This window comes from Podarcis melisellensis (assembly GCF_964234715.1).
Source record: "Podarcis melisellensis genome assembly, chromosome: 1".
Taxonomy (NCBI): Eukaryota; Metazoa; Chordata; class Lepidosauria; order Squamata; family Lacertidae; genus Podarcis; species Podarcis melisellensis.
The window spans coordinates 38,276,997-38,291,082 of record NC_138528.1 but is presented as its reverse complement, the minus strand read 5'-3'; the positions used below and the strand labels follow the sequence as shown (position 1 = coordinate 38,291,082).

Sequence of the window (14,086 nt, the reverse complement as noted above, 5' to 3'; positions counted from 1 at the left end):
TGTCATAAAGAACTGGTCAGAACAGCTCTTACTGTCTGAAAGATTTAATTGCTGGTACTGTGGGTTAAACCACAGAGCCTAGGACTTGCCAATCAGAAGGTCGGCAGTTCGAATCCCCGCGACGAGGTGAGCTCCCGTTGCTTGGTCCCTTCTCCTGCCAACCTAGCAGTTTGAAAGCACGTCAAAGTGCAAGTAGATATATAGGTACCGCTCCGGCGGGAAGGTAAACAGCGTTTCTGTGCGCTTCTCTGGTTCACCAGTAGTGACTTAGTCATGCTGGCCACATGACCCGGAAGCTTTATTGGCCGGAAGCTTTATTTATGTCAAATAATTAACATAACAATAAAATAAATAATATCCAGATATACACACCAGACATATAGGTAGGCTGGCTGACAGGTCCAAGCTGGAGTGAGTGTGGTTGGAAAAATTATTCTGTCTGCACAAGGCAAGGGGAGGAGTGTAGTTGGTGGAAATGCTGCCTCTTACTTTTAAGATCTGAACTTAATGCTAAGCACCACAGCACTGAGGCTGGGGATAAATCCTCTGCCTGCTCCTTAAAAGTAAAGGGCAGCATTTCTACCCAAAAGACCCCACACTTGTGGATTAGGGGTGGAGATAAATCCTGCCCATTACTTTTAAAGAGCAGGCCAAGGGGTTATCTTTGATTTTAGCAATATGGTGCTTAGATCAGAGATGCCTGTAGCTCTCCTATGCTTCACAGTATACGATGTCGGATGATTGGCAGGGGACATGATTGGCCCCAAACAGCCTTGCACACAAAACCGAGAAGCCTGGAAGGTTGCCGATTCCTCATGGCTGATATACTGAATGCTAGCATCATGAACTGCTCAAATTCCCTCCATATGGTGAGCTGCATAACTGCAGCCTCTCGAAAAAGGACCTTCCAGACCTAGCCTAATTCCATTGAATCAGAATAGCCATTGGCTCACCCAGAGCAGCAAAGAGTATGAGAGCAACAGAGATCTACCCTATTTTGTTTTTCTAGTATTCCTGTCCTTTCCCATCTTCTGGTTTTTACCTCTGATTCCAATAGCTCTTCAGTCCTGACTCCTGGCCAGGGGCGCCGACTTATAAAAAATATTGGGGGGGCGGGGGCCCATACCGACTTATAAAAAATATTGGGGGGGCCCAAGACCTCCAAACCGCTGCTGCTGGGGGAACGAAAGGGGCGAGCCCCGGGCTGCCCCGACCTTAAGTGAACCTGTGAGGGCCTGCCCTTTGCGGCAGCCGATTGGCTGCCACCGTGGGCGGTGAATATTAATGAGCTAGGGGGAATCCCCGCTTCTCGCGGGGCTGGCGTCAGCCCCGCGAGATTGTTGATGGGGTATTTTAAAAGGTAACTATCGTCAAACAAGGAAAATAAAAAATACCAACATAATTTTGTGATTTTACAAAGCATAATATAACTAATAATTTTCTTAAATTATTGGGGGGGCAGAGCCCCCCCAAACAAATTTTTGAGGGGGCTCGGGCCCCCTCAGGCCCCATGGAGTCGGCGCCTATGCCCCTGGCTTATTCTCTCTTATTGTTGCTTCTGCTGCTGCCCGTTTTTCACCAGCAGGTCCCAAGGCAGGTTGCATTTTAAAACTCTGCATTAAAAACAATTTACTGTCTGTCAGGCGTGCGTGCAGGAGACAGGCCCTGTGAACAATAGGACTTTGCAGGACTGGGGCCTTCCTAAGTTTGTTCTGAAGAGGCAAGGCGCGGCCGCACAGGTGAGGCCAATTGGTAACTCACAGCACCAGCAAGTGACAATAGCTGGGAAGGGATATAAGGTCAGCATTTTTCTCTTCGGCTCTTTGCCACAGCAACACGCTCCCTTCCTTGCTGCTTTTGCCTTCCTGATCCTTGAACCTCAGCTTCTTGACTCCCTCCTTCTTGATCCTCAGACCCCTGACTTCATGACTCCTTGCTTCTTGATCCTCGGACCCTTTACTTTGTGACTCCTTGCTTCTTGACTCCCGGCTCTCTAACCCTCAGACTCTTGACTTCCTGACTCCTGGCTTCTGGACCCCAGTTCCTACCCCACCATCTTGCCCCCGGTCCTGACGTTCCCTGCCGGGACTTTGTTTGCCCGTGAACCAGACCTTGACACAGTCACAGAAGTAGGGTGGGTCCTGAAAGCACACATTTCAGGTATCAAGTGCCAGGGTAAAGAGGTGTGTCTTCAGCATCTGATGAAAGTTGTATATAGTGAAAGTGCCAGATGCAGCTCTGTGAGGAGGGAAGGCCACAGAGAATGCCCTCTCTCAGGCCACCACCATCCCCAAACTTCTGAGGGCAGCAGAACCACCAAGAGGGCTTCTCAACGCCTGAGTGAGTTAAGGGAAGAAGGGAGGTCTTTTCTTTCAGACAACCTTTGACAACCAAGTGGCTGGGAGAGGACAAATGAGGGATGTTGTTGCCCCACGCTGGTTGTAAGTTCCCAGAAAGATTGGATTAGTTATTGTTGGATGCAGATCACAGGACTGGATGGCAATAAGTGTCTTACCCAAGATAGCAAAATAGATACAGTGGTACCTCGGGTTAAGAACTTAATTCGTTCTGGAGGTCTGTTTTTAACCTGAAACTGTTCTTAACCTGAGACGCCACTATAGCTAATGGGGCCTCCTGCTTTCGCTGCGCTGCTGGCGTGCGATTTTTGTTCTCATCCTGAAGCAAAGTTCTTAACCCGAGGTAATATTTCTGGGTTAGTGGAGTCTGTAACCTGAAGCGTATGTAACTTGAGGTACCACTGTATAAGGTGGAGCCCGAAACACCAGCCCACTCCAATCAATAACCTTTTTTTGTGTAATTTACTCACAGACACTCATTTCTCTCGTAGATCCCTCCCACAAAATAAATCCCATTTACTTGACTCATTTTAAAGCCCCCTTGAATCATCTCGCTCCCTGTAAAAGAATTTATGAAAAACAAACATATATTAGCTATATCTTTACATTGGGGATAAAGGGGATTAAGAAAAAATGACTACTACATAATTCTCCACCCTTGTCCCACAGTTTATTTCTGTTCAGCATAACTGGTGTCACCCAGCGTTTATGGTGGTTTTAGTTTTCAAGGTGTTTTAGTTGGCATGAGGGTCACTGTGTGCGCCTGTTTGTCGGTATGCATTAAAATAATAGATTTAATTCTACTTCATTTATTTCAATTCTGAACTGCTGCACAGGATGTTATTTGTAATAAAGTTGTGTTTGCATTCAGTTCTGTACTACTAGGTTTGAAAAATGTATTCATTTATTTATTATTAAAACAAGCTCATTTTTGTGGGAAAAGATAATTACAAGGAAAGATGTCTCATTAAGCACAACTATTTCTAAAGTAAGATATATATTTTTATATTAGTCAAGTATGAGGCCTTTTATGAATTTCATTTGCCATCTATATATCCAGGGATCTTTGATCCTAATGCTTTTAATGATATTTATTGCCATATCCGCATAGCAACATATTATTAAAGCATGAATTAATAAATTGGGAAGCCCTGTTTTAAGTTTGACTTTATTGAGGCAGAATACAATTTAGAAATGCTTAGTTACAAAAGGAAGCAATAGTACCTATGCCATTAAATGAAAGTTGAAGAATTTGCATTTGCTGGGAACATTTATGTCAAGAAGGAATAGCACAGCATTTTAGATACTGGAACACTAGCACTCAGCTGGCAGGTTCAATGATGAAGCAGTTGCTAGTGTTACACAGGCTTGAGTCAGATAATTAATAAATATGCTCCTTCTGTGAATATTCAGAAAAACAAGCTGAGAGAGTAGACTTGCCCCAGATGTGAGCAAAACTTCCCAAATATAAAGAACAAGTAGGATCTGCAACAAAAGGGTATTGTGTATCCCCAGGACTGAGTCAGTTTTGGGGTCTAGCTGGACAGGAATGTCTCTTCCAGATCACTGTAATAAGCTTTTAAGTACTTAATCAATACAACTCCTTCACTCTTCCCATTTTCCAGCTTTCTTTTCCAACATGACTCCATTGAGCAACCTCAGTCCACATTGAGCCATAAGTTCCTCCCCTCCTTTAATTACTTTTTAAATTCAAACATCTGCATATCTCAGAAGTCCCCTGAGCATGGCCAGAGTGGTTTAACAATCATTTTTTCAGTCTGTGAATTGTGGCTCTGTGAGGGGAATAGATATTTCCTAACTCTCTTAACAAAATGCACTTCCCAGGATTCTTTGGGGAGAGGGGAAGCCATTACAGTTAAAGTGGTACAACACTGTAAGAAGCATCTTAAATGTAAATGAAAACTGCAGATGTGGCCTTTGAGTAGTGTCTAACTAAGTTTTACTCTGAGAAGACCCATTGAAATTAATGGACCTTACATAGGCATGTTTATTAATTTCAGTAGATTTACTCTGAGTCAGTATATAAGCAGTAGCCGCTGAGGTGACTTCCAGATATTGCTGGTCTACAGCTCCTATCATCCTTGACCACTGGCCATGCTGGGGCTGATGGGACATAGGAGTCCAAGGACACATGAAGGGCACCACATAGCCTATTCTAGATAGATAGATAGATACATGATAGATAGATAGATGATAGAATAATAACAAACTCAGGTGGATCAAGCAAACCAGTACCACCCACTTCTGAAGTAACAATTTCTTACATAGAGTAGTATTCAACAATTGTTGAAGGTGATCTGCAGTCTTGGGCTCTATGTTATCCAAACAAGTAACATGAGTTCTACATTTGCCCTCTTGAAGCGATTCTGTAGAGTTCAAAAGATGAAGGTGAAATAAGAGGATACTGACAGTTGGTAGAATCAGTTGGGAACCAAGAGCTGGTTCTAGATCTGCTGAAAAGCTCATGTAGTTGTGAGGAAAGAGCGGTGAGGAAATCCTTTACAACTGGAATGGGAACCTGTTACCCTTCCAGACATTGTTGGGCTGGAAGTCTACCAGCCATGGGCATTGATCTACCTCTACCTCTAATATATATTGGCGGGGAGGGGGGGACAGACCCAGAGGCAACATAGGTGGGGTGGGGCAGAGTTGAGAATTTGTATTTTGAAGACCTGTGAGTAGAATGCATTGCTTATCCTGAACATAATACAGCAGCCTTTCAGATATATCATTATTATACTCTTAAAACTGAATTGCTAGGTTTGGTATGAATGTAGTGTTGGTGTTCTTAATAAGTCTCACAGGCTTGGCATCAGTGAAACTGCACACAGGAATAAAAATAAGAGCTGGGGCAAGGCATTGCTTCAGAAAGGGATTCATTCCATTCAGTGAAGTGAATGTGCAGATTCTACTTACCTTGTAGGTTCCAGGGTGAGTCAAGAAATTATTTATCCTGAAAGCATCAATTCATTGCATACTATCCACTAAAAATCAAAGCGCCCCCTCGCTCACCATAGGTAAGTAGGAATTAATAGAATGTCCTCATTCACTTTATCAAACGGAATGAATCTTCTACCATCCAAGGATGGTGTTTAAGAAAATGCATATGAGCTTCATTCTGGATTGCACCCAGCACCTGTGAGTTTATAGGTCAGTTATATTTTTTGTGTATTTAAACTACCATTGAGAAACTTCCTCAGGAGTGCACATACTTCTTAAAGGAAGAAAAAGAAAAGTTACAGGAAGAGAAAAATGAAAGAAGGCAGGGTATTGTGACAATAAACCAGAGGGGGAGCAAAACCATCCCACCAGAAACAGCCTTTCCTGTCATTCATAACTAAGTATTGCCTCTGGAAAGGTCAGTCAAGGCATGGCTAAATGACAAAAGTGATAGAAATAGGCCCATCTGACCAAAGGTAAGAAAGAAAGAAGGGAGAGGAGCAAAGAAGAAAGATCAATGTGAGGGTTTTGTTTTTTGTCTTTTGCCTCTATGCTTGGCTTTTTGAATGTACCCTGCCAAGGAATGGCCACTTCCATCAAATACACAGTTTTGTTTTCACCTGTTACAATAACTTCACAGCACACCTACTGCCTTTTAGTATATTTTTATATGATTATTACATGTGGGATAAGCTAGGCAGGAAAACATAAGAAGAGCATATTTGGGCAGTGAAAAGAAGCAAATATTTGTAGAATGGGGTAATAGGTTTAAACTGTGGAGAGAAATGAGGCAAGTCTTATGATTTTAAAACAGCAAAAAAGAAAGAAAGGGGCCGAAATAATAAGTTGAGTTGCTTTTAACGTTTTTATTCCACATATATTAAAATATGACTACTTTGAGTACGTCCTTGCAAGAAGTAGTAACAGTTTTTCACGAAGGTATGTTTCCTTCTAAATGATTTGCATTCGGTTTTGATTCCATTTATGATCAAAATGGGCAGCAGTGCAGCGGCACAGATCCAGCATCTCATTTGGATAAGGATGGCACTTCCCTCCTGCTTTTAATCCCAAGGACCGGGTGAAGATGTCGCCAGTAACATTTTGCTCCTTGCCCCACAGATTGCACAGATAGGACAGTGTTTCCTGCTTTGATTTCCTGCACTTGACTTCGCCCATAGCCAGTAGAGGCTGAGTTCTTAATTTTATTTTAATCCAAAGCAGCATTTTTAAATATATTTCAGCTTCTTCCTTTTTTTTAAAAAAAAAGGAAAGAACACTGCATAAACAAACAGAAAACAGCAGGACAAGTGTTGTGACCTTCTAGCAAAAAACTGTATGGCGTGCATAAAAGCCCACTGCATTAGACAAGGAGAAAGGGGGAGGGAGAAGGAAGTGGGTAATTATTTGAAGCAGTGCTCTTACTGTTGTTGGAATGAGACAGACTAACAGTGGCAGCAGTCATTTTGCTGAATCAAAGTCCATGTTAGTCGCATTATACACTGCCACAAAAGGTTGTTAAGGCTGGTATTAGCATGTACCACTGAGGACATTGGAAGGACTCGATCTGTCACACTAAATCGCCTTCTTGCCCTCAACCATTGAAGTCTCCAGCTCCTCTGACATGTTCTTTCATTAATGGCCTGGCCTTGACAACTGATCCTAATTGCCTCTGAACCACACTTCATGTATTATTGGTGTCTGCCTGCCCTGCTTCATGTCAACAAGCTGCAGCATGCGCAGGGTGTACCCGGTGCCTTTTCTGAAAGGGTGCTCACATAGTCATTTACCTCTGAGGGTTTGAGCCTCACTGGGAATGAAGTACAAAGCTAAAGATCTCCCTGTCTCTTCTTACTAATACTTTAATGTGGCTCTCTGCTATGTATTTATTAGGCATGTACAAAGACTCAGTAACACATCAAACCGATTACGCAAGATTCCCTTTAAAGCCTGGCATGCAAATGCTAAATCAAAAGTTGCCCATATTTGAGCTGCTGCTTCAAGTCCGTGTCTTGAAAGCTTGCTCACCTAGAGAGGAAGTACGAGTTGTGCTTCATTTTTCGGAAGAAGTCATTGAGCTCAGATTTAAAGTAGCAGCCCAAGAGGAATCGTATCTGTGGCATTCAGAACAAACCTTCACCATCAGCTGCACTGGCTAATGAAAGAGAAATGTTCGTTTCTTCCTCGTGGCTTAAAATATTGAGGGCTTCTAATTTTCTATATGCCTTCTTTTACACTACTGAACAAAAATAAACTAGATGTGAAGTTCATTTTTCACCTGGACAAGAGTGTTGCTTGAAATAAAACAGATCACTAATGAAGAAGTAATTAAGAAGTTAGATTGTTTTGTAGAGTTCTTCTGTTTTAGAATTCTGATGATAATAAATTCAGCTTGGTAATAGGGATAGTTTGTTTAAAGAACAGGAAAGTTTTAACCACAATGTAACATTTCTAGGTACGTAAGTTGTTTTGGTGTTTTTGTCTTCATTTCCTGTGTGGCTGTAAGGAAAGATTTTCATTGTTGCTGCTTTCTTAGAAAAATTATGTTGCACATTTCTCTCTCTATATATATATATACTGCATATATTTTGTTTGTGTGTATTTATGTATGTGTATATATGTGTGTGTGTGTGTGTGTGTGTGTGTGTGTGTGTATACAAACAGTGTTATTTCAGTCTTTCTGTCCCAACAAACCATTTCTTCTCTCACCAAAGCGGAGGATGCTTTTAAGGAATGCAAGTTCTGCCAGTGATGATGTTGCTAATGATTTAAAAATAAGTAATAAAATTCCCCTGATCTTTGGTTCTAGGTATATTTTAGTCTAATCTGGCCAGTAACATGCATGCCACTAACATCATAATCATGGTTATTGCTGCAAATTGTTTCATTTTTGAGTTTTAATGTTATAAGTAAATTATGCCATGGGATAAAATATATGTATCTCTGGGAATTAAATATGTTTGTTTCTGCTAGATGGGATTAGAATATGATGTCTGGCCAGCTTCTTTTGTGTAGTAATACTGCCACCTTCTGAATCAATGAGGAATTGTCTGAGGCTCATGTTTTCTTGGAGACTTTTTTCAAGAAATGCTTTGCAGGTTGACTGTTTGCTTTGAGCCAGCAGCATAACATCCCAAAGTCAAAAGTGTTTGAGACTGGAAATCGCCTGAATCCTATCATTGAAATGATTGCTTCAAAAGCCACTATGGGAGACGGTTTAACTTATCAGCAAAGCTGCATTCCCAATGTGACAGCCTGACAGCCTAGGAGAAGTCAGCAGGAAGACTCAGTGGGCAACATTTGTTTCAGAATACTGTTCTAAAAATAAAATACCCTTTAACTCCGAGACCACAGCATAATCCTTGGCGATATTTTATTATGTGCTGAAGCAACAACAAAAAGGACCACATGGATCCTGAATTAATTCTGAGCAGGAAATTCAATAGCAGAAAAGGTTGGATGGTGGTTGTAGGGCAGAGGTGGCCACAGCTGGGATTAGAAGATGGGGGGTGGGTGGGTTTGCAAACATTCTTTCACCATCATTCAATCAGACAACGTGCCCTTCAGCAGAACAGCAAACCCTCCCGATTCTCTCGAATTAGGAAGATTAGCATGAAGCGCATAATGCAAGATGATGGAATTTGTCATAATTTGCATTGTCCTGGAAAGATTCGGTTTGATAGAGCAATGCGTCTCAGAGCATGTCATGTCCCACGGGCAGGTCATGGAGGAAGCTTGGCAGAAATAATTTTGTGATATGTGCATCAGTTGTAAATGCCTCACAACCAATTTGTCACACACACACACAAGTGGAGGTCAGAGGAGTTGAAAGAGGTGGGCATTTGCCCAACACGTAGAGAAGTTTGACTTCAGGACGATAAACCCAAAGTGTGGCACTGTAAACAATTTTGATGTCGACAGTTTGTACATGCGTAATATACACAAATGCACTCTGCGCACTTGACTAGATACCTTCCATATGCCTTCCTTGTGCAATGTGAAAGGTTTTTATTAAAATGAACCTTTTGAATTTTTGTGCGTGTGAGCGAGAAGCACTTGATTCACCGTGCGTTATTATTGTGCCATTTATTTCTTGCAGAAATTACTAGATATATGCACATCAGGAGGGCTTTTCTGAGTGATTGCTCCTGACCTTGATAATGTTCCCAAACTGCAGATCGAAAAGGATCATCAGCATGTACTTGACAAAACGGACATGACAGTGTTACTTATCTGCTGCGGCATTTCTGAAAATGGGCATGTAGAATTCAGACAGGCAAGGGGAGCATGTTTATTTACAGTAGTATAGCAAGGAAGAAAAGGTCCAATGTTGTCAATTGACTATTTGTTTATGGACCAGCTGACGATGAAACCGCTGTCTTTGATATTTAGAAATTTCTTCTACCCAATAGCATTGCAACTAGTGTTCATGGGTTGTTGTTTACCATTTCAATATCTGCTGCTTCTTCTTCGGGATGATATTTAGTGATGTTTCCTTTATTTGTCTGTCTTCATACACTTCAAACAAAAGATTAATGTTGGCGGCTCACTAACACTGATCTTTTGTGACAGTTGAGCATTTGCAATTTGAAGGGCTAATACAAAAAAGAATAGAAATAAAAAGGAGGGAAATGAACGTAATAGCTTTTAAAACACAAATTCCTAAATCGTGGGATTCAGTGTTTCTTGTCACTTTAAAAAGGATGGCTGTTCTGTCTTTTCTTTTCTTTTCTTTTTTTTGGTATGGATATAATTGTAGAATTCAGGTTCTTTAAAAACCCAATTACCTTAGGGCACAACTCAAGATGAATAAATCTTTCAACACACTGTATCTGGGAACATGATACATGAGAAACTAATAATGCTGTGCCATTAGAACTAGATCAAGAAGAACTATGTAAAGTTTTTGTTACCTTGTTATTTATTAGATTGTGCACCATAGAAGTGGACTTTAATAATGTTCAGGCCATTATAAATCAATTTTTGTTTGCAAAGTAGCCCTCACAATAGACTTTTTATAAAATGCTAATATTGATTCTATCTTTATCAACAGTATAGTTTTCATTTATGTTGGGGAAACTTATAGGCTTGAGGGAGATGTGAATTGCGTGGCAGTACTCCAGAATAAATATTATTTTAGTAAAAGTCTCAAGATAACATACTTTAATACGTGTGTGAAACATTTTTAATTAGGTTGTGACATGTCTTTCTGGTTAATCATATATGCTCTAATAATGTGCTATGAGCCATAGATTACACAAAACAATGTGTTTTGAACTTCAGATTACATAATTATTATTTTTTTCTTAGAAAAAAAAGTATTAAGTTTTTTTTAAGGTAGAACCAAAAAGACTGTAACTTCTAACACCTGTTGCATTTCTAGTCAAAAGAAGTACATACTAACATCTATTCACATTGCATTTTTTGCTTCCACACTGAAGCTGCAGGAAGTTCTTAAGCATTTTAAATTAATAAGCCCAGTGTTACTTGACAGATGAAACCCAGAGCCTTGTTACATTGTATCATAATAGCAGTCCAGGTACAAATCTGTCTGTCTGTCTATTAATCAATAGAATCGACCACAAAGACCGTTGGCTGCAGAATAATTTGGATTTCAGCATTATTTAACCATTATCTTCTAGAATATATTTTTGTGAATAAGCACTATGATAAAAACACATTGGAACATTGTGGTTTGGGATGGAGAGGGGTAACAGGACTCCAACCCACATTTTTTTCTCCATAAGATAGGTATAATATGGACCTGCATTATAAGTTTGACAATGAATGAAGTGATTATGCAGCTGTTGCAAACTAAAAGTGCTGTTCACATGATGAATGTACTGTATATTTCTTCCAGTACAAACTCTGCAGAAAATAGAAGGCGATTGAAAGCTATGGGATGAAAAAAAATCTCTGTGCATTTTCTCATGCTAAAAAGCCATAATGTTTTAGATCAGTGCCTTTGCCTATAAACCTCCACTCAATGAAAATATAGCTATATTTTCATTACATATTTGTAATACCAAAAGAAATTTGGGTGCATGATATAATCAGTCAGTCACAGCATGTGATCAATGAATTATTTAATCAACTTCCATTGATGCTTAGTTGCATTTCCTGTCTTAATGACTCAGGATACTTATGTTTTATTTCTTTGAAATTGTGTACTAGTTCTGTGTTAGCTAGAAAAATAACAGCATGTACTTTTGTGTTAAAAGACATTACATCTGTTTGTACTTTTGCTTAAACATTGCATTTGTGTATTTGCCAGTTTCTGTGTACTTCTGAAAAGTTTCCCCCGCAAGCTTTGTATTTCACAGTTGAGCTGCCCTTACTTAAGGCCAGATACTTAACCATTAGTTCTAAGTGGTTCCAATTTTGTGGATGCTTCAGGCTCACAGGGGAAGCAAGCAACGTCCAGTTACAAGTCCAAGTCAAGTAGGGAGGATACAGGACCTTGGACAGCTGCAAGAGAAGTTGTCTATCCAGCAAGCTAGAACCAACTGCAGGATTATATGGGAATTGATGCTTTTGAATTATGGTGCTGGAGGAGACTCTTGAGAGTCCCATGGACTGCAAGAAGATCAAACTTATCCATTTTTAAGGAAATCAGCCCCGAGTGCTCACTGGAAGGACAGCTCCTGAAGCTGAGGCTCAATACTTTGGCCACCTCATGAGAAGAGAAGACTCCCTGGAAAAGACCCTGATGTTGGGAAAGATGGAGAGCGCACAAGGAGAAGGGGACGACAGCGGACGAGATGGTTGGACAGTGTTCTTGAAGCTACCAACATGAGTCTGACCAACCTCGGGAGGCAGTGGAAGACAGGAGTGCCTGGCGTGCTCTGGTCCATGGGGTCACAAAGAGTCGGACACGACTAAACAACAGCAACAACAAGGTGAACTTTTGTAGACTCTGCCTCCCTGGAGGAGCTGGCTGACTAGTTAAAAGACCATGGCCTTATCTGGTAGCCATTGAAAAACAGACACAGAAGAGGACTCTTTTTGAGTCAGAGAATGGTTGCAGGGCTATGTAACCTGAACTTCGTCATTATCACAATCATCCACCATGCATTGCACTGTCTCTAGGTCACGAGTCAGGACAAGTGTGCTGTTTGTGTTCCCATCACACATTCAGTGCAAACTCCGACGAGGTGTATGTGCATATTTGTATCTTCCAAAAGCCCTTGACAAAAATTGCCAACCTGCCCAAGTTCCTCCTCACATGCTAGAAATGTGTGTGCCCTTTACCTCAGTGGGTGGCCAACCTATGACCTCTGTTGAATCGCCAATTCCCATTATCCCTGGGTCATGCTGGTTTGGACTGATGGGAGCTAGAGTCCCAACAACAACGTTTGATCATCTGTTTGCCACCTTGGGCTCCTCTTGGGATGAAGGTTGGGATATAAATTTAATAAATAACAATAAGAACACCTGGAGATCGCAGGTTAGCAACCCCTGCTCTACCACCATATACACAAGATCTCATTTCTGCATCACCACCTTATGATGGTGGAATGCCCACCCATCGTCTTTCCATTATTATGCAAAAAACCAAACAAACACTCAAGACATGATAGTGAAAACAGGCTTCAAATTTGTCACCAAAGCCTATTATGAAAATATAGCAATTGGGAGAAATTTTCTATGAGTGGATACCCTTGTAGGAAAGCCGCCTAGCCTGCTTTAAAGAAAGACAAACTGATACCCTTACAAATAGATCTATCCATGAGGAATGCGGCCTGGCCTACTGTTCAGCATTGTAGGCTGCAAAGATGTCCTGTGAATAAATCTGATTCTGAACGAGTCGGCCAGCCCACTATAAAAAGCAGCAGGTTAGTCTCTACAGCCAGGGTCATAATTCACCCTTAGAGGAAGACAAAAAAAATAAAAAAATAAAATTTAGCAAGGGACAACTATGTCTAGTAGATAAAGATCACATGTACCTTCTTTTCTAAATGCTGAAGTTGAAAGCTCGTGAATTCGAGTAGTGTAATAAAAAAACAAAAGGCAACATGCCAATCGTTCCAGCTTACAAAACCAGAGATTTGCCAAAAGCAAAAGTCCAGTGACAATGCTTGCATGATGTGGCAGAAAGATAATAAAGTATTATGTTGTATGTCAAAACATATTCGGTTGTTCATTTCTGACCCTTCCTTACTAGCTAAAGACTTAGAAACAGTCTTTTTGCTCCCTTCCAACCTGTGTGCAGCAACTGGAGAACTGCTCCACCTATTTATTTCAGGTACCTGAATTGAATTCTGTGTTCCCATCAGACTTCAGCTGAACATGAAGTAGTTATTAGGAGTGTGAGTGGGCCCCAAGATTCACTCTGTATCTGCATATGGATGCTTAAGCTGAGATTCCTGCAGTGCCAGGAGCTCAACTAGATGATCCTTGAGGTCCCTTACAACTCTATGATTCTGTGTGCATTTGCTTTATATAAAAAAATCCAGTGTTTGAGACGCACTGTGCTCTCTCCATTTAGATCTGTGTTTCAGGTTCTGAGTCACTCTGCTGAAGCTGTCTTCTCCATTCACTATTATGAGGAATCTAAAAACAGCTATTATCGTTTCCCCCTTTTGACCAAAGTGAATGAAATGCACAGGAGCTCCTCCAAAATCAATAAAGCCTGCCAAATTGCAGGTAAATAGGTCCAGGGACTTTTGTGGGGGGGGAGTAAAAGGAAATTACCTTCTTCTATAATTCATATAAATTTCATATTTTTGAGGTGGAGGGGCTGGGGTTTATTCTTGCTTAGACATTTCTAA

The 14,086-nt window shown here is 40.8% G+C and overlaps 1 protein-coding gene across 5 annotated transcripts in view; it reads left to right on the top strand.

Moving 5' to 3' along the window:
* The window catches only part of DPH6 (diphthamine biosynthesis 6), a 239,935-nt gene that overhangs the window by 129,796 nt on the left and 96,053 nt on the right, over positions 1 to 14,086 (top strand). Inside the window, exon 13 of one of the 5 annotated variants that reach the window (XM_081886630.1) lies at positions 8,289 to 8,739. The exons of the other annotated variants lie outside the window; for them this stretch is intronic. Within the exon in view, the coding sequence (XP_081742756.1) occupies positions 8,289 to 8,330 (42 nt within the window). The 3' untranslated portion in view covers positions 8,331 to 8,739. Of the gene's footprint in view, positions 1 to 8,288; positions 8,740 to 14,086 lie in introns of those variants that run through there. 5 annotated transcript variants of the gene reach the window in all.